Source organism: Rattus norvegicus, chromosome 2, assembly GCF_036323735.1.
Source record: "Rattus norvegicus strain BN/NHsdMcwi chromosome 2, GRCr8, whole genome shotgun sequence".
Taxonomy (NCBI): Eukaryota; Metazoa; Chordata; class Mammalia; order Rodentia; family Muridae; genus Rattus; species Rattus norvegicus.
This window is the reverse complement of record NC_086020.1, coordinates 111947116-111967230: the sequence shown is the minus strand read 5'-3', so window position 1 is coordinate 111967230 and position 20115 is coordinate 111947116. Positions and strand designations below refer to the sequence as shown.

At 40.6% G+C, this 20115-nt stretch overlaps 1 protein-coding gene across 10 annotated transcripts in view; it reads left to right on the top strand.

Annotated features, from left to right (window-relative positions):
- Positions 1-444: 444 nt before the first annotated feature.
- Positions 445-20115, top strand: part of Ect2 (epithelial cell transforming 2) — a 62265-nt gene continuing 42594 nt past the window's right edge. Inside the window, exons 1-13 of one of the 10 annotated variants that reach the window (XM_063282043.1) lie at positions 475-744; positions 5738-5889; positions 6485-6564; positions 6670-6762; positions 7690-7872; positions 8398-8487; positions 9403-9510; positions 13242-13315; positions 14770-14900; positions 15263-15378; positions 15484-15546; positions 16169-16391; positions 17836-17972. In XM_063282043.1, coding sequence (XP_063138113.1) covers positions 5760-5889; positions 6485-6564; positions 6670-6762; positions 7690-7872; positions 8398-8487; positions 9403-9510; positions 13242-13315; positions 14770-14900; positions 15263-15378; positions 15484-15546; positions 16169-16391; positions 17836-17972 — 1428 coding nt within the window. In that variant the 5' untranslated portion in view covers positions 475-744; positions 5738-5759. Of the gene's footprint in view, positions 823-863; positions 1285-5737; positions 5890-6484; positions 6565-6669; positions 6763-7689; positions 7873-8397; positions 8488-9402; positions 9511-13241; positions 13316-14769; positions 14901-15262; positions 15379-15483; positions 15547-16168; positions 16392-17835; positions 17973-20115 lie in introns of those variants that run through there. The other 9 variants (XR_010063624.1, XM_063282046.1, XM_063282044.1 and 6 more) reach the window with 9 other exon arrangements.

Below are 20115 nucleotides of genomic sequence, written 5' to 3'. Positions count from 1 at the left end.
TACATCTAGAAACAATTTTCAGAATAGAAATATCGAAAAAAAAAACCTGATCATTTCTTTTCTAGACTTCAAAGGTCACTAACATTCTTATGCTGGGGATTGGAGGTGGGGCCTGGGGAGAAGGAGCAAGCCACCCAGAAGCAATTTTGCATCAGGGGATTCTAAAATCTCCTTACACTTTTTTTTTTTTAGTTACTTAGATGCAAGCTTGTCTCCAAATATAAAATCTGGGAAGTGGTAAGAGCCGAATGGTTTGCGGTGCTTGTTACTTTTCTTGAAGTTGGAGGTGATGGTAGAGACTGAGCCTCGGGAAACTGGCTGTTTACTGAGTAAACAAGCGGTCACCACAGAAACACCTGCTACGTCTAGAGGCGCTCCGAGGCCACGCCCCCCTCTCGCCCACATCCGGGCATTTCGCTGACGTCCACACGCTCCAGCCGTTTAGCTTATTTGAAACACACGCATAGCCAATCAGCCGGCGCCTCCTGGAGGCGGTCGTTGAGATTGACCAATAAGCAGTCCGCCAGAGACTCCAGCCTATCAAAAGGAGGTTGACAAAGCGCGCCAATCAGCATGGCTCTGAGAGAGAGCGTCTGGGTTTTTTGAATCGGAGGCGGTAGCCTCCTTCGAGCCATGGCGGCCCCAGTGAGGAGACTCAGTGTTTGAGAAGGTTAAGCGAGGACTGCGCCGCAGTGGTTCATTTTTCTTTTTTTTAAAATATCTGAACGTGGTGAGGACTGCGGGGTGAGTGGGGGACGGGAAGGGATTCGAGTGCCCGGAACTGCACCGGCCGTGGGGACCAAGGCCGGCGTCCCCGCCGCGGTGAGCCCCCACGGCTGCGTACCTGTCTGTACCGCTCCCTTTCATCCTCTTCCCTCACATCCGCCTCCTTTCCTGTCGTCTGTTCTGGCCCCGGTTTTTCCTTGCGGGAATCTGGGTTCTATTCTGCTTCTGTCAGGCGCCCCAGGGTGAAGGGCGCAGTTGGGACAGCGATTTTGGCTTCCTGCTTGCCCTTCCGCCCGCTCGCTGCAGCCCAGAGCTGCCCTGATTGTTTTGTGGTTTCCCTCTGGAATTCCTGCAGAATTCCGATTTTCGATTTTTTTAAAATATAAAACACAGGCCGCTCCGCCCCTTCCTGGCCACAGATGTGTGTGGTTAGTGGTTAACTTAGCGCCCTCAGAGTTAGACCCGGCTTGGAGTCTCTGTGTGAACAACTTTCTTAGCCACAAACTGGATATGGCAATGATATTTGTCTTTTAGGATGGCTGCAAAGGTTAAATAATGGTAAGGGGGAGATTTAAGATAGTGGCTGTAAAATAGTGAGCTTTAAGTAAATGAAATCGCTAATTAACACCATTATCAACGTATTCAAAACTATTGTAGTTTTGTCTCTTTACTCTGGATGACTTTTTTATGGAAAAAAAGTTTATTTAAAAGAAAAGCTAAAAATGACTTTATTTAAAAGAATCCATGTGTTGTGAGACAGGGTCTTAGGTATTCCAGAATAGGCTTGAATTGTGGAGCCAATGGTGACATAAAACTCCACCTGCCTCTACCTCCTCCCCGATGTACTTTCACCTTGCTTGGTTTTGAGGTGCCCGAGGATGACCTCATGCATGCTACGCTGAGGCACATTCCAAGACAAAGATGTGTTCTTTTTATGATCAGATTGTTGTGTTTATTTTTAAAAAGCCTCTAGAATGTGTGAAAAGGAAGAAACTGGTGCATTTCAGTTTGCAGTGATGTTGGGTGCTAGATGTATCATTAGTGTGCCCTGTAGCTCTTTTGCTGTATATTTTGAAAATAGATAATAATATGCATTTTCACTGTTTTGGTGCATAGTGAGAAAGGGTTTAGTTGTGTACTCCTGCCTGTTGTGTGGGTGCTGGAACTTTAGGCTTGTGCCACTAGGCAACACATTATCAGTCAACTGGCAATTTTAAAGAGGGTCATGTAAGCTGAAGTATTGTTGAAAGTGCATTGTAAAGCTCTGGCACGTAGTTTACACATAAGTATAGACTCTTATTTTGACTTTTTTTTGGTGGGGGGCGGTCTGGGAGATTGAACTCTGAATCTTTCCAGGCTTTACCACTAAACTCCACCTCCAGCCCTAGTCTATTTTAGTACATTTATACCCCTGTAATGCTTAGGTCAAGGTCATGCCCATATCACTGTAAGCATTTATCCTTTTACTGGAGATGTTCAAAGTCCTTTCTACTAACCTTTAAGTTAGGAATTGGAGTTTCTTAGGTGACGTTTTAGTCTAGATTAAGCAGTGTTCTACTGACCATTTCATTAATTATTTTTGGCTTTTTTGAGACGAAGTTTCATGTGACTCCTCCAGCTCCTGTGGTCCTTTTGATTTGTTAAAATCTCTGATCCTATCTTGGCTTTGTGAACATTTAATCCCAATTCTCAGGAGTGTTGGCACAGGAGGATTGACCATGAGTTTCCTAGCAGCTTGGAGTGCAGAATGAAATCAGGCCAGCAAGGATTTCGAGATCCTGTCTCAAAGGAACATGGGTCAATCAAATCAAATTCCCCTCCAGTCCTTAAAGCTGAGCAGCTCACCCTTTCTCCCTTTTTCCTTCTCCTCACCAGCCTCTTGTAAAATTAATTACTTAACTTTTTAAAAAAGATTTATTTACTTATTATATATAAGTACACTGTAGCTGTTTTCAGACACACCAGAAGAGGTCATTGGATTCCATTACAGATGGTTGTGAGCCACCATGTGGTTGTTGGGAATTGTACTGAGGACCTCTGGAAGTGCAGTCAGTGCTCTTAACTGCTGAGCGTCTCTCCAGCCCTTAATTAACTTTTAAAATTAATTTACATCTCAACCACAATATCCCTCCTTCCTCTTCTCCCAGGCCTTCTCCCACCCTATCCACTCCTCCCTTTCTCTTCTGAAAAGCGGAGGCCTCCCATGGATATCAACTGACCAAATCAAGTTGTAGCAAGACTAGACAACTAGAGGAAAGGTTCTCAAAGGCAGCAGCAGTCAGATAGCCCATGATTCCCCTATCCCCCTTTTTGAACCAGGGTCTTATTCTGAGTTTTGGGGTAAAAGGTGTGTACCGTACTGGACTCACTCTCTTATTCTGTAACACAGACTGGCCTCTAATTCACAGTAATCCTCTTGCCTTAAGGCCTTCTTAGATGATGTTTACTACCATGTTTAGCTTTTTCCTTTTTTTAAAAAAAAATTTTTTTTTAAAGATGTGTTTATTTATAATACATTGTAGCTGTCTTCAAACCCACCAGAAGAGGGCATCAGATCTCATTACAGATGGTTGTGAGCCATCATGTGGGTGCTGGGATTTGAACTCAGGACCTCTGGAAGGACAGTCAGTGCTCTTAACCACTGAGCCATCTCTCCAGCCCTGGCTTTTTCCTTTTTTTCTTTTTCTTTTTAAAAATCGTATTTGTTTCCTTTAAAAAACATGCATATTATTTGTTTGGGCCGGGATGCGGTATAGCTCTGCCTATCCTGGAACTCACTGTATAGACTAGACTGACCTTGAATTCAGCTTCACTTGTTTCTGACTCCCAAGCACTGAGATTTAAAAGCATGTGCCACTCCACCTGGCTCTTAATTTTGTTTTTAAAAAGGGAGCACTTTTTTTTTTTTAATTTAAAATAAATAGTTCTTTCTCCCTCTACTCCCCTCTCCCTCCCTCCCCCCTCCCTGATGAAGCTTCCTGATGAAGGCTGAACAAGACAGTTATTTATGGGTATCTAGCAGAATGTTGATAGCAGAATGTTGATACAAGTCATTATGTTGTGACATTTAAGTGACTTAGAGCCTTGTTTTCTTTTTTTTTTTTTTAATTTATTTATGTTACATATACTCTGTTGATCTCTTCATGCATACCAGCAGAGGGCACCAGATCCCACTATGGATGGTTGTAAGCCACCATGTGGTTGCTGGGATTTGAACTCAGGACCTCTGGAAGAGCAGTCAGTGCTCTGAACTACTGAGCCATTTCTCCAGCCCAGAGCCTTGTATTTTTTTTTTTTTCTTTTTTTCGGAGCAGGGGACCGAACCCAGGGCCTTGTGCTTGCTAGGCAAGTGCTCTACCACTGAGCTAAATCCCCAACCCCCAGAGCCTTGTATTTTATACTAGAAGTAAGTTTTAGGAGAAGTATGAAAAAGGCTGTATGAAATTGGTCCTTGCTTCTGAAAAAGGACAACTATTAGAACTCTTCCTTAGAGACCTTTAGAGTGATTGCCATGGATAAAAAAACGAATTGTGAATAGCGTATGAGTAGTTATTTTGTCCTTCAAGATACCTATTGAGTTTCTATCACAACCTCTGCTTCCTTCACATGGAAACCGAGACTTAACTTACTATAGAGCTGAGCCAGGAAGCAGGTGTCTGATTTTATATACTGTGTATCTGCCTACCTTTAGTCACTACTCAGAAATGGAGAATTAAACACTTTACTGTTTCTCCAGAGCAGACAGTTTAAAATGTTTCTCTACTAAGAATCTGAGCAGTCTCTGATTATATGAATCTAAACTAGGGAAAAGTGGATCAGACACTGTCGAATAAAGTCAGATTAAGCTCTGAGGTAAAGGTGAGACTGTTGGTTATATTTGTTTGATTTTTTTAAGGTATTTACTCCCCAGTCCAGTTAGGTACAAAACCCAGGGCCTTCAGCATGCCAGGCAAGCACTTACCACTGAGTTACCACAAACTCAAGCTCCACACTTTAGACTTTGCTCCTTGCTTGCCTAACTTTCCAGGTCTGAGGTCCTAGAAGTCTAAAAGTTTTCTTTCACAGTCCAGATGTAAAATGGTACTAATGTTTGTCTTGTCAAGTTTGGAGATGTTTGGGAATTAATATAAAAATGCCAGTAATATGTAAGCTGTCCAATGACCCATGAAAGATTCTGAGAATCCACATAAGGGTTGGTTGAGTCAAGAGTGGTGATTGAAGTTGGCATGCCCTTAGAGCTGATCTCCATGGAATACATGCAGTTATAAAGAGCACTGCCATTTGGCCTTGAAAACTGTTCAGAGACTCATTGCTGGTGCATAGACAGAATTTGACACTTGAGTACCTTGATTTGAGACTGACAGGAGTTTTGAGTAGGGAGGATGAGGTGAACAGTAAAGCTGGGATTATTGGTAGGGAGATGTTGTGTAGACATTTTGTAGGAGAAATGGGTTGAAGATAGATGTAGAAGAAAGAGGTAAAAATATTTGCTGGAGTTTTCTGGGTTCTTTTTATGCACTTTCCTATTTTTCATTGTATTTCTATAAATGATGCCAGAGCAGTTTTATAGGAAAGAAAACTTAGGCTCATGGAGGTTTTGAGACAGGCTCTCTTGTACCACACATTTGCATTGAATTCATGTTTCCAGGGATGTCTTCCAACTCCTGATCTTTGTACCTCCACCTCCTGTGTGCTGAGATTGCAAGCATGACCTTCTACCTACCTTACCTCCTGGGCCCAGCTTACACATTTCTAGATCCCAAGTACAGTGGCTAAGTCAGTGGCTGGCAGTCTGTGGGTCTTCATCCCTTCGGTCATCCTGCATACCAGATATTTATAACATGATTCATAACGATAGCAAAGTTATGAAGTAGCAATGAAGTAAATTTACAGTTGGGGAGGAACTGTATTATAGGTTTGAAGCATTAGGAAGGTCAAAACTGTTCTAAAGCTTGTTGCTCAGTGACCCTGTTTGTCTCATGTATTCACATTTCAAGTTTTACTGTTGCAGCCTTCATAAAGTAGTTCAAACAATGGCGGACGACAGTGTGTTACCATCTCCTACTGAGATAACTAGCTTGGCAGACACTTCAGTTTTTGATTCTAAAGTTACAGAAACATCCAAGGAAAACTTGTGCATGGTGTCTACTTCAAATGTTGACGGTAAGCCTAGTACCAGCTTTTTTTTTTTTTTTTTTATGATGTGGACCTCAGACTAGTACCAGCTTTTAAAAACACATTTGTTAATTAAATCATAAAGTACTTACTACTGAGTTTTTTTGTATTAATTAGGGCTCTATGTCTATATTCTCTGTCCATTATTTGGTTAATGTTTCCCCACTTTGAAAAAGGAGTGTCTTAGTGTTGACACTGCTTTCTTTGTATTGAGGCAGTCTTGCTAGAACATTGTTAAGCTGGAGTTTATTCATGCTTAAGTGAGGAGCTGCTTGTGGTTTACTGCTTTGTAATGTTTTCTTCTAAAGTTCCATGTACTTTAAGGAGGGTCATGCTGCATAATGCTTCTTTAGAGAGCATTGTTTCTTTGGTGTTGTATGCCTTTTGCTATAATGTACATATTACTTTTTAAAAGTGATATATGGTCAAATATTTTTGTAGGAAATTCAGAATTAGGTTATTTCAACTTCTGGGAATATTCTGCTCTCCTCAGACATAGACTTTCTGACTAGAAAGAGGGCCTAGGGACTGATTGTGCTGTTGGTACCTTATAACCACATTGGGACATTTTGCCTGTTAATAGAAGAAATGCCTCAGGTGGAAGCAAGAGTGGTAGTGGTCCAGGAAGCTGGGAAACAAGAGGAGCTCCTAAAGGCCTTAAAGGTAAGGAGTTTAGGCTTGTAGTTCCTTTCTAAAGAGATTCTTCACCCAGCTTTGTAAATACTTTCCTACCTTTCTTAATCTTAAACTTAAGTCTCTTTTCTACAGACTGTTAAGATAATGGAAGTCCCTGTTATAAAGATAAAAGAAAGTTGTCCTGGGAAATCGGATGAAAAGTTAATAAAAAGTATTATTAATATGGTAGGTCAAGCATCTCATTGCATGTGGCATGCTTCACTTCCCTCGGTTGAATTACTTCACTCTGGTGACTGGAATCAGGCACGAAGTGTATTGTGCACTCTGAATTAGGAATGTTGGAAGTAACTTAATTTAGAATAAGTTGTTTTGAACCCCAAAATTATGACATCTATTAGAAATTCAAATTTTAGAGACTTTGTTATTTAAGAAAAGGATGTAGTGAGTACAAAGATCTGGTGGTTTTCTTACATGTACTTTTCCCCATTAGTTTTATATTTAGTTTACATTTTTGCTATTTTCTACTGTATAACAATAAGCAGTAGTTAGCAGAATAAAAATTGGTGGATATATACCTAATGCATGTATATATACATGCATTTACACTTTTTTAAAGGTGTGGTCTAGTGGCTCATGCCTTGTCACTCAGCAAGCTGAGGCCAGAAGGATTGCTGAGGGTTGAAGGCTGGTCTGGGCAATGCCAAAACTTTGCCTCAAAAAACAAACAAAAAGTACAAAGGCTGGCACGGTAGCTCAAGGGCAGGTAGAGTGCTTGCCGAGCATGCTTTGTGTTCTAGGTTCAATCCCCATTACCACCAAAATTAAAACTACAACACCAGAGAGGACATAACCTGGTTCTAGTACATGGAACCTAGTATACGTGCTAGTGAGGTGGCTTATAGACCACAGAGGCGTAGAGCCTATGTTTATGTCCTCACAGTAAGGTCTAGGTGTGTATGAGGATATGTGACGTATAAAGTAGAGAAATATGGTTCTACACTGTTATGTGTTGTGTTGGTAATTGTAGACCTGAACAGTTAAATTTTCTAAAAAAAGATGTCCAAAAATACAGGTGCAGTTTTAGGGAGTCAAATATTATTTTGTATAACCCATGAATTATTTTTATTTGTAATAACTATGAAAAAAATCCAGGAAATTAAAGTGCCCTGTGTAAAGATGGATTCAATGGAAGAATTTGGAAGTTTGGATTCCCCAGAATTTGAGAATATATTTGTAGTTACTGACTTCCAGACATCTGTCTTCAATGACTTATACAAGGCTGATTGTAGGATTGTTGGACCACCAGTTATACTCAACTGTGCACAAATGGGAGAGGTAAGAAATACACGTTTATCAGCTCAAGAATACATCTTTATTCATGTATTCTTTGAAAATTTATAATTAGAAAATGCTGTTAATTGTTGAATGCATGTGGCACTTTGAATAAGAATAATTCGTTGCTGGATATGGTGGCTCGTGCCATGAGACTTGCCTTCCAAGGTGTACACATAAACCTTTTTTCCACTTGAAACTGGTATCATATCTATTATCGTAAGATTTTAATTAGAATTTTAGCTTTTTTCTAACTGTGTGTGTGTGTGTGTGTGTGTGTGTGTGTACGTGTACACCTTGGATATTGAAAAGTTAATTGGCGGGGCTGGGGATTTAGCACAGTGGTAGAGCGCTTACCTAGGAAGCGCAAGGCCCTGGGTTCGGTCCCCAGCTCCGAAAAAAAGAACCAAAAAAAAAAAAAAAAAAAAAGAAAAGTTAATTGGCAAATAATGAAATCTTTAAGCTTCAGGAATATTTTCTAGTCCTAACTGAAAAGGAAGCTCACAGGTTTGCAATTGTGTCCTCTAGCCCTTGCCGTTCTCCTGCCGGCCGCTGTACTGCACGAGCATGCTGAATCTGGTGCTCTGCTTCACTGGATTCAGGAAGAAGGAGGAGCTCGTGAGTATGAGATGACTGTATGGACACTGTCCTAGTAGGACAGAGTAGAACTGCATTTTTTAAATTTATTTCTCCTTGGTGTCATGCCTGCATTTAAAGTCTTGAAGGAAAAATGCTATGACTATGAGATTCTAAGTTTTAAAGAAATTTGTAAGTTAAAAAAAAAAAACCAGACTGTTTTGTAAGTGACAGTAGGCCTGTGAATTAATAACTATCAGAACTGTTTCATTCTCTTGCTAATTATTAGTTACATTGGTTGGGTTTTTTTTTTTGTTACAAAAAATGAATATTGGTTTACAAACTAAGCTTTAAAGTATTTTTACCATCATAAATAAATCATAGAACCTTTTTTTGGTTCATAATATGTCCTACGTTGGAACTAGTAAGTATTGCTATAATTTTGTGGGAAGAATATTGATGTTATATAGCCTGATATTGAAACTCAATATTTTGTGGCTGGAGAGATGGCTCAGTGGTTAAAAGCACTTGCTGGTCTTCAGAGGGCAAAACTTTGGTTCCCAGCACAGCAGCTGTGTCCATTCTCACAGCTGCCTATAATACCAGCTCTGGGGACCTAATTGTGTGTGTGCATACCCACAGACACATAAATAAGGATAAACTGTAAAAAAAGAAATCGATATATTTGTTTGTGGGTATACAGCCTTGGCTTCAATTCCCAATATTGTTTAAAAAAAAAAAAAGAAATAAAGTGAATAAATGAAAATAATAAGTCTGTGTTTGGGCAGTTATTAGAGTTGGTTGTCTATTAACTTAATTCTGTATTGTTTATAGATTTAACTGTAGCAATAATAAACTGTTTTAAAAGTTTTTTTTTAAGTTTTGTAGAGTTAAATGAGTTATTCGTATAAATGTTCAAATGAATTAAAATCAGTTTTGTTTAATTTTTCTTTTGAGGTCAAATTGGTGACATTGGTTCATCATATGGGTGGAGTTATTCGAAAAGAATGCAATTCCAAAGTAACACATCTGGTGGCAAATTGTACGCAAGGAGAAAAGTTTAGGGTATGTAAACTTACTACTTTTGTTTTTTTCAGTATAGTATTGCTCTGTAATGTTTATTTTTCACATGGTCTTATACTATAGTCCAGAATAATCTAGAAATGATTGTGTAGGCCAGGCTAGCCTTGAGCTCATTAGTGTCTTGTTTCTGCTGCCCAGCTCCTTCATAGGCATGACTACCATGCCTGGCTTGGGGTTAATAATGTCACTCTTCTGTTCTACCATTTTTGAGGATCAGGTGGAGGTTTGCCTTTGGAATGTCAGTAAAGGCTCTGTGACATAGCTTAGCTTCAGAGTGCGTGTGCTTGGCACGCATGGAGGATTCTCAGTCCATAGCACTGCCTGCCTGTCCTGATAGTGCAGAAGCATAATCCCAGCATGTAGAAAGCAGGGACAGGAGAAGCAGTTAATACTGTCTTTGCCTGCAGATGTTTGAGGTTAGCCTGTCTTATGTAAGTCCCCATCTCAAAAACAGAAGTAAAACCTGGAGTAAGACTGAAGTTAGGTGGTGTGATTGTGAGGGGTGGTTGGGAAGGTTGTATTGCTAGTAAAGGCTGTGTGACCAGCAGTGACAACTAGGTCAAGGACTGTGAGAATGGATATTTCACTGTTGGCTTTATAAAACATAGCTCTCTTATAAAACAAGCCTGTGTCTCAGAATGTGTAATCTATCTATATCTTTTCTTAAAAAGAATTTTTAAAGGAGACAATATTTTTCTCTCGAGAGGGTCTTTTTTTTTTGTTGTTTGTTTTTTGTTTGTGAAAGGGTCTCTATTTTTGTAACCCTGGCCAGTGGATAGGCCAGGGTGCCCTGAAACTCAGAGAGAGAGCCCTGCTGCTTCTCAAATGTGGGATCACAGGTGGCACTGCCATGCCCATCCATGTAGCCCAGTCTAGATGCAGACTCATGACCTCTTGCTCAGCTCCCAGTGCTGGGATGACTGCGGGGCCACTGTGTAAGCTGAAACTTACTAGGTAGCAGTCTATTGTGAGCTAGAGTTGAGTTGTGCATTTGATTTATTTTGTCTGTGTGTGTTTGCGTGTGCGTGTGTGCTTGTGCCGTGGCCCATATGTAGTCAGAAGACAACATGCAGGGACAGGCTTTCTCTACTCCATGGGCCCTGGCGACTGCATGGTGACTTCTTTTAAGTTTTTTGTTCTTTTTTTTTTTTTTTTTTTTTTTTCTTTTTTTTCGGAGCTGGGGACCGAACCCAGGGCCTTGCATTTGCTAGGCAAGCGCTCTACCACTGAGCTAAATCCCCAACCGCATGGTGACTTCTTAACCACTGATTTATGTCACTTACCCTAGTTGAATTATCTTAACAGAAATTTCACATCCATTGTCACATTCTCAGTGTGTTTATGTAAGAAATTTCCCCTAATTTTTTTATGTGTGTGTGTGTGTATAATGTTGAACATTTGGAGACCAGAAGAAAACTCACAGAATTGTGATTCTCAACCTTCCTAATGATGTGACCTTTTTTTATAATATAGTTCCTCATCTTGTGGTGACTCCCAAACTATAAAATTATACTTCATAACTATAATTTTGTTACTGTTATGAATCGTAATATAAATATCGGATATGCACAATAGCTGATATGCAACCCCCAAAGTGGTTGTGACCCACAGGTTGAGAACATCATCAGTTAGATGTGATGTGTGTGTGTGTTTGTGTGCGTACCTAAGCCTGCCTGCCTGCCTGCCTGCCTGCCTGCCTGCCTGCCTGCCTGCCTGCCTGCCTGCCTGCCTGCCAGGATGGAAGCATCATAGGTACATTTGAAAATTAAATTCATTTACCTTATTCATTCCTGTGTACATAGGAAGTAATAGTGGTCAGTGTTACTAGTAGACTTTACAGTTGTTTACTATGGTAAATATCATTAAAAGCTACTGTTTCAGTCGTTCTATGTTCCCAGTTCGTTGCTATTATCACATCTACTTTATGGTGCAAGTGTTCTGACAGTCCTTCTTTTGAACCTTTTGTTTCAGTTCTTAAGGGCTACTCCTTATGCCCCAGATAAAACACTTGTTTTCTGTTTTGTTTTGTTCTTTTTTTTTTTTTTTGGTTCTTTTTTTCGGAGCTGGGGACCGAACCCAGGGCCTTGCGCTTCCTAGGTAAGCGCTCTACCACTGAGCTAAATCCCCAGCCCCTTGTTTTCTGTTTTTATAAATGTCATACTAATAAGTAACTTAGAAATATCTTATTTGTCTTTACTTATATATTAAGTGTCAAACAGTCCAGTATTATCATAGTTATGACAACGTACCTCCACCCCAAATATACTTCTACATACAGTGTCAAAATCTTCTAGGTTCAAACACTTGTGTGGGTAAAGGTCATTCATTTGCAGGTCAGTTTTAGGTGTAAGTGGAAAGGAAGCTTTTCATTGTCCATTCTGTAAATACTCTTAAGTAATAAGTGCATTACTGATAAAACCTAATATATATTATATTGCCCTTGTGTCAAGATTGGAATATCATAAAAACAAAAAATAAAAGGCATCATTCTACGTTAAGAAACACAGCAAGATTTTCTTGATAACTACAAGATCACACATAGTGTCTTCATATTTGCCTTAGTGGTATCAAGGTCAGAGACTGGTGCTAGCTACAGTGTCATGGCCATGCTTCTGCTCCTGCTCCTGCTCCACCCTAGTCTGAGAACTGCTGGTAGAGGTTATTGGTTCTCTTCACTTTAGACCTTCCCTGAAAACATACTCCTATCCTCTGATTTTAGTGACTTTAGCTCTTTGATTTCTCCTTTTGATTTCTGGTGGTTTTGCCCCAGAAGCTCCAGTAGACCTCTCAGGGTGGGAAGCACAGCCTATGCGTGGGAGGCCACAGCTTGCTTCCCTGCACAGAGGAGCTGGGAACTGAGGGTGGGAGTCCACGGTCCTGCCTTGAGGCTGGGGCCAGGGTTTCTTAGACTCCTGGACATCCAGATGCATCTGGAAGTTGAGGAGCAGCCTGTGGAGGCCGGGGCCCTGGGGAAGGGGAACTCCGGTTTAGCTCAGTGTCGGTGAGTCCTGGAGCACAGAGGAGCCTTCTGTGGAGAATTAGATGGTGAGGCTCTGTAGACAAAGGCTTTCTCCCATGTTCCCCATGGTCGTTCTTGATGAGAGATGCTTCCAAATTGTTTATCGATTGTTTATTGTGGAAAACGGAATACCACCTCCTCTGGGCGGACCAGAGATTAGATGCCCTTTGCAGGGAGGATTATCCGGGAAGGAAAGTTTATTGGCCTACTCTCAGGGTCCATGTAGATACCTCATTAGCATGAGAACTCTGTTCTGATGTATATAACCTCAGGTCAGGTTTCTGTGGACTGAGTGTGGTCATGTGACAGGGGCCTGGTCAGAAGCAGGTGAAGCTCCTACTGGCCTCTCAGATGTTTCCTCTCAGAGGCTCTGGGGCTTCCAATCTCAACCTTACCAGGTTTCCTGGCCCAGTCCACTGCCCCACAGTCATTACTTGTTTTCTTCTGTAATCCTGTTTCAGCCAGTACTTCCAATGCATGAACAGAACATAAGGAGAAATCAAAGAACTAATAATGATAGAAAATAGAATAAAAGAGTTAAGGTATCATGGAACTTATTTTAAAGTCACCATAACTTTAACAAAATATAATGTAAAATTCTGCTAGTAATTTTATACATAATTCTTTAGAAGCACTTCCCTGAATTCTACTTTTTAAGATGAAAACCCATTGTAATTGGCGTTAATATTCTTAGGTTGCTGTGAGCCTGGGGACTCCAATTATGAGGCCAGGATGGATTTATGAAGCATGGGAAAGACGCAATGAACAGTAAGTGCTTAGGAATCCATTGTTTACTGTGTGAATGCAACATGCTGTTTTCCTTTTTTAAAATACTTGGTGTGTGTGTGTGTGTGTGTGTGTGTGTGTGTGTGTGTGTGTGTGTGTGTACTTGAATGAATATTTTAGTACCAAATGTATCCAATGTCTGAGGAAGCCAGAAGGTGGAAGGCATCAAGTCCCCTGGAACTGGAGTTACCATGTGGGTGTTGGGAATCAAACCTGGGACCCTGGAATAGCAGCCAGGGGTTTTAACTACTGAGCCCAACATACTGTTTTTAGTTTTTAAAGTGTGGTTAGCATTTGTTTTAAAGATAAAGCTAACAAAACTAAATTTGTAAATAGTATTGAACAACTTAGGTAATAAGGTAGGTTATAAGACAAATAATTTATAATATATAATAATTAAATAAGACAGGTTTTGAAACAATTAAAATTTGGTATCATTGGGTTTTACTTTATAAAATCATTTCTCAGAAATAAAAACCTTGTGTGTGCATGATTGTCTATGTGGGCATGCATGCTGCAGCATGGATTTGGAGGTTAGAGGGTGACTGGACTGTATTCTCCATTTACTGTATATGCATTGTAGGATTTACCTTAGGTTGTATGGAATTGACAGCAAGTACCTTTACCTTCTAGATGCTTTGGTGGGTACTTGCTATCGAGCCTGATGACTGATGTTTGATTCCCAGGGCTCACACGAGGGGAGGTTAGACTTGTGGGCATTGTTCGCTGAATTCTATGTTTACACTGTAGCACCCATGTGCACACATACCAATACATTTTTCCAATATCATAAATGTTCTAAAATTTATTATATAAAAGCTTAATGTTTTCAGGTATTTGGATTATGTTTTTTTAATATTTATTTTATGTATATGAGTATACTGTCACCATTTTCAGACACACCAGAAGAGGGTGTCAGATCCTTTTATGGATGGCTGTGAGCCACTATGTGGTTGCTGGGAATTGAACTCAGAACTTCTGGAAGAGCAGCCAGTGCTCTTAATCGCAGAGCCATCTCTCCAGCCCTCCATTATGTTTTTTCTACTTTATGTTTAGATACATTAAGCTGGTATTTAAAAGTTATTATCTTTTCTTGCTAACCTTCCAGTCACAGCGTTGTCTGCTGTGGTACTTCAGCATTATGTAAAATTTCATGAAATTGAAGAATGTCTGTACTACAGAATTTCAAAAGCCTAGCTAGGATTTGAATGATGTCAAGGTTGTTTGTGGTTGTTTTGTCAGATTCAATGACTCGCAGGCCTATACATGTTCATTTCAACTTCTACTAAGCAGCATCCCAGACGACACTCCTCTTTTATTAAACAAAACAAAGCAGACAACCAAAACCAACCTTGAGAATTACTGAGATTTCACAAACTAATTTGCCTAGCTGATGGGATTTAAGCTGGTTTTAGAAGTGCACATTTTGTTTTTAGGTGTTTCTGTGCAGCAGATGATGACTTTAGAAATGAATTTAAAGTTCCTCCATTCCAAGATTGCATTTTAAGTTTTCTGGGATTTTCAGATGAAGAGAAACACAGTATGGAAGAAATGACTGAAATGCAAGGTCAGGTAACATGATGATGCGGTGATTGATATTGAGCACCTCCTGAGCATATCTGGAGGGAGTTTCTAGACCCACCCTAAACGTGCGTGCTACCATTCTGTGCACACAAAGACGGAAGTGAGCTGAATGCCTGCATTTATTTCTCTGCTTATTGTGGTGTGACCAGAGTTACCTTGTGCTTTTCCTGCCGTGGGTTACCTGTCATCAGTGGACTGCACCCTGAACTGAGCAAAACAAACCCTTTAAGTCTTTGTTAGAAACAACTGATTCATATAACTAACCCCTTGATAATAAGTAGCTGCTTTAGAGATGGAGACTTGGAGAACAGCTATCTGACTGATGTGTGTTCCTGTTCTGTTTAGGAGGTACCTATTTACCAGTTGGGGATGAAAGGTGCACTCACCTTATTGTTGATGAGAACACAGTAAAGGAACTTCCATTTGAACCTTCCAAGAAACTTTTTGTGGTCAAGCAAGAGGCAAGTAACTCCAGAATGAAGAAAATTAGTTAGCTTTAACAATAGTTTGGCTTCTCTGCTAAGGTCAATTTAAAATCTTAATTAAAATATTTTTCTCTCTTTTAGTGGTTCTGGGGAAGCATTCAGATGGATGCCCGGGCTGGTGAAACTATGTATTTGTATGAAAAGGTAAGGTGTGGTTTTGCTCTTGGTTCTGTGAATTTGGGCAGAATTGATACTATCGTATCCAGAGCATTTAGAAAGCATGGAGTGATTAGTATTATCTAGGTGTTTAGAAGAAATAATTGAAAAAATATATATATATTATTTATACAGATCTATATAGAGAGAGATATATTTAGATTCTTGATTTCAAGTTCTTTAATGTTTAAATGTGCTTTAGATGCAGTGAGAGAGCTCTTCAAACTCTTGTTTGAACTTGGGATGTTTTCCAGGAAATATTGAAGTCTTCAGTTCCCCACTGCTGTATTCTCCAGACACAAGGAAAAGAAGTGTGGCTCATCCTTTCTCAGTCCATGTTCTAGAAAGAGTAGCTAGAAAAAATACAAGCTGAAAGACAGTTATTCAGTGGAGAAGGCGCATGAACCAAAAGGGGTTGGGTGCTGTCCTCACCACTTTTTTTTTTTTTTTTTTAATGAAGCTTCTGAATTATCTAGAAGACCGTAAGATTGCAAGGATTAGTATAAGAACTCGGGGTTTTGCCAGCTGAGATGTAGAGATGTATTTTCCATGTTCCTGTTTCTTAGAACCGTCATAGTAAAATGAAACACTTTTGTGCTTTTGACTTCAGGCTAATACTCCTGAGCTCAAGAAATCCGTGTCTTTGCTGTCTCTGAGTACTCCAAACAGCAACCGCAAAAGACGGAGGTTGAAAGAAAGCCTGGCTCAGCTCTCCAGAGAGACCGACCTCTCTCCTTTCCCTCCGCGCAAGCGGCCCTCAGCAGAGCATTCCCTTTCTATCGGCTCGCTCCTGGATATCTCCAACACACCGGACTCCAGCATTCACTATGGAGGTAGTCATTCACGTTTCACTGATCTGAAGATGGCGCGTGCTGCCATGTCTAAGAATAGACCCCTGCTCCAGCGAGTGGGCGGGAAAGCTTTTCTCTAGTATCCCTGCTCTAGTTGGGGAACAGAACACTTGAAGCTGGCTGAGGTGATAGATAGACTCCTGTGATTCCAGGACTGGGAATGTGGAGACCAGAAGGGGAGTTTGAGGCCGTCTGGCCAATAGTAGGAGAGTCAGCCTCAAAACAAAACCAAAGCAATAGAAACCCAGAGAAGAAAAACAAATCCTGCAAAACAGTCAACTGTGCACAGAAATGCTTTTGTTGGGTGATTGTTTACTGTGTGCTTTTGTGTGTTTGTAAAATGCGGTGTCTGTCTTACAGGCCACTGAACTTCAGAGCACGGGAGTTAGGATTTGTTCAGGGCAATGGCTAAAGAGTGACAGATACTTGTTTTTCTTTTTGAGACAAGGTCTCATGTAGCTGAGGTTGGTCTTAAACTGCTGATGACCCTGTTCCTCAAGTGCTGGGCTTATGGGAATGCACCCACACACTTGTGTTAGTTTTAATACTAAACAGTTAAAAGAAGTCCTGGAGAAAGTGAGAGAATGAGTAGGTAGAGAAGTCAGGAAGGTGATGTCACTTGGTGTTTGAATAGAAAGAGACTATTCAATTATGATTACCAGCATTTCTTTCATTTGTAAATATATAAATAGTATTTTCTAGATTTAAGATACAGAAAATAAAGGACTCTGACTTCATAGTATTCTGTACTAATTGTCACACCTGCTAGGGAGGTGCCCTTACTCTACATTATCAGCTTGTGCTTTCAGTTGGGAAGGGAAATATCACTGTGTGGCCAGGGTGTCCTTGAACTCATGGCTTCCCTTCAGCATCCTGAATAATGAGATTATAGATGTGCACTGCCATAGCTACTTTGGAGACATCCTTAAATAGCCATGTAACAGTTATAACAAACTGTTATAACGTTAATAGCATGAAGCACTCTGTAGTAGTTTAGATTTTTCTAATTGTCATAATTGTGCCCTGATTTATAATCCTTCTCTCACCTGAACAACAACAGGAAACTCTTAAGTATTTTAGTTTAGGATCTAATCTGTGTCCCTGTTTTCACCACTTAGTTTCTTCTCATTGAGGGGACTTCCTCAATGTAATGGCCTGGGTAAATCTGGAGAGTACAGGCCATTTACTAGTAAAATGTCTGCAAGCTGTTTAATTGGTTTGGGGTTGAAACTAAACCTTCACATGTGCCAGGTCAGTGGACTCCCATTACTCCGCGCTCTGAATCCATGACCTTTTTGGTCATTGCATTTTTCTGTCCTTATCCCAAGAAGAAGTTTTACTTTAAAAGAAATCTCTTTGGTGGTGCCTTATAATGTCTGTATAATGTTTAGATCTGCCTTCCAATTGAACCTTTCCTCTTTTCCAGAAACACCGAAGTCTTGTGCTAAGTCTTCCAGGAGTTCAACTCCAGTTCCTCCAAAGCAGTCGGCCAGGTGGCAGGTGGCAAAAGAGCTCTACCAGACTGAGAGCAACTATGTCAATATACTGGCCACCATCATTCAAGTGCGTATGCGTGGCTGGAGAGTGATTCCTGTTGTTTCAAACGCTCTCCCTCCTGGTCTTCCTTTCTATGACTTTGTGTTTTGTTCTTTTAAAGAATATTGGGTTTATTTTTGGGTGGTAGTGGTGGATATGGGTTGATATAAATCTTGCTATTATTTCTGGCTGTGCTGGTCCTTAACGCATAGTGTAGTCTGGCCTCAGACTAAACTGATTTTCTTCCTCTGCCTCCTGAGTACTCCATAGATGTGTGTACCATCGCCACAGGAGGATGACCTAAAAGACCAAACCAAGTAGGATTGCATTAATGTTTTGTTTTGTTTTTTTGTTTTTTTTTTTTTTTTTTTTGAAATAATAGTTCTTAACTGCAGTGTTTATTGAGAGGAGTGCCAGTCAGGAGCTGCCATGCACTTGGTCTCTAGAAGTCCTTTTTCTGTAACATGGACTTTGTGTAACCTTGTGGCTCTGGTAGGGTCTTTTGTTAGTTACTACCAGGCACTTGTGCCTAAAGATTCTTGTAGAGGTGAGTGTCATACACTGAAGAAGAGGGCATCAGATCCCACTACAGATGGTTGTGAGCCACCATGTGGTTGCTAAGAATTGAACTCAGGACCTCTGGAAGAGCAGTCAGTGCTCTTAACCACTGAGCTGTGTCTCTAGCCTGACTTCTACATTGTTAAGATACTGCTTTATAAGCATAAACACCGAAGTCTTGTGCTAAGTCTTCCAGGAGTTCAACGCCAGTTCCTCCAAAGCAGTCGGCCAGGTGGCCCATGGCGAAAGAGCTCTACCAGACTGAGCAACTATGTCAATATACCGGCGACCATCTTTCAGTTTGTCTTTTCTAAAACACAATTCACACCTTGACCCCAATTTTTGTAATCAGTGTGAACTTTATCTACTAAGCCACAACTGGTCATAGTAGTCCATACCTGAAATCCCAATACTCGGTAGGTTAAGGTAGGAGGAACACGAATTCTAGGCAAGGCTGGACTACTGAAATAAGAACTTCTCCTCCTCAAAAGAGAGAAGCAGATTTTGGGTATTTGTCTGATCTAGGTGGATAAATTATAATTAAGTTATTTTGAAATCCCCCCCCCCCAAAAAAAAAAAAAAAAGAAACAGAAGTCCTAAAAGCTATCTTAGCCTGGGATTTGCTCACGCCCAGCTGTAGTCTAACACAGGCAGCACTGTGTTCAGTCCATAATTAACACCCTGGCTATAGGAGGAAGGAAAGAAAGAAGTGTCATAAATAGAGGACACCATCCTTTAGAACCTTTTCTGAGTGTATGTAAGCAACATGGCATGAAACGTGCCTCTAACCTAATAATTTCACATGTGTAATTAAAAAGTGTCAGTCAACTGGGCCTGTTTATTCATGCGAGTAGGCCAGTTCCTTGGAGGCTACGGCAGTTGGATTGCTATGAGTGCAAGTGCACCAACAGAGGTCAGAAGAGAACTTTGAAGGGTTGGGCGTCTCCAACCTCCTTGTGAATTCTATAGGTGGAGGTTGTCAGGCTTGGTGGTTAAGCATCTCACCTGCTCAGCCATCTGACCGCTCTGAAACTTAGATGGACTCCCTCTGTCTTCTGTGCTGTTGTCATAGTCTATGTGTTAAGAACCGAACGAACAATTGATTTCTCTTACTGTTACTTGACTAGTACCTTTAAATATTTATTTGTTCTCAATGGGATTTTCATGACTGTAGTCTGCAGTCAGAACTGTTCTGTCCTCTCACATCTCCCTGGTTGTCTTTCTTAAGGGTATCACATAAGTGGAATCCTGGTGTGCACCCGCTGAGGCCTGGGTTCCTTCAGAATCCTCTAGAGTGTGCCTCTAGCTTCTTCCTCCTTCCCCTCCTTTCTCTTCCCTCTTCCCTTTTCTGACAGTTTGGCTATCTAGGCTGTTTGAGCTCCAGCATTTGATTCTTTTTAGCTTCTCTCTGCCCTTGCTGAAACACATGTTAGTGCACAGAGAGCTATCAGGGTTTTTAGGTTGTGGCATCTCCTTCCTGAGTTTTGAGAGTTCTTTGTATGGGATTTTGAGTTTTAGTCCTTTGTCAAGTATGTGATTTTTAAATTTTTTTATTTTTTATTTATTTATTTATTTTTTTGGTTCTTTTTTTCGGAGCTGGGGACCGAACCCA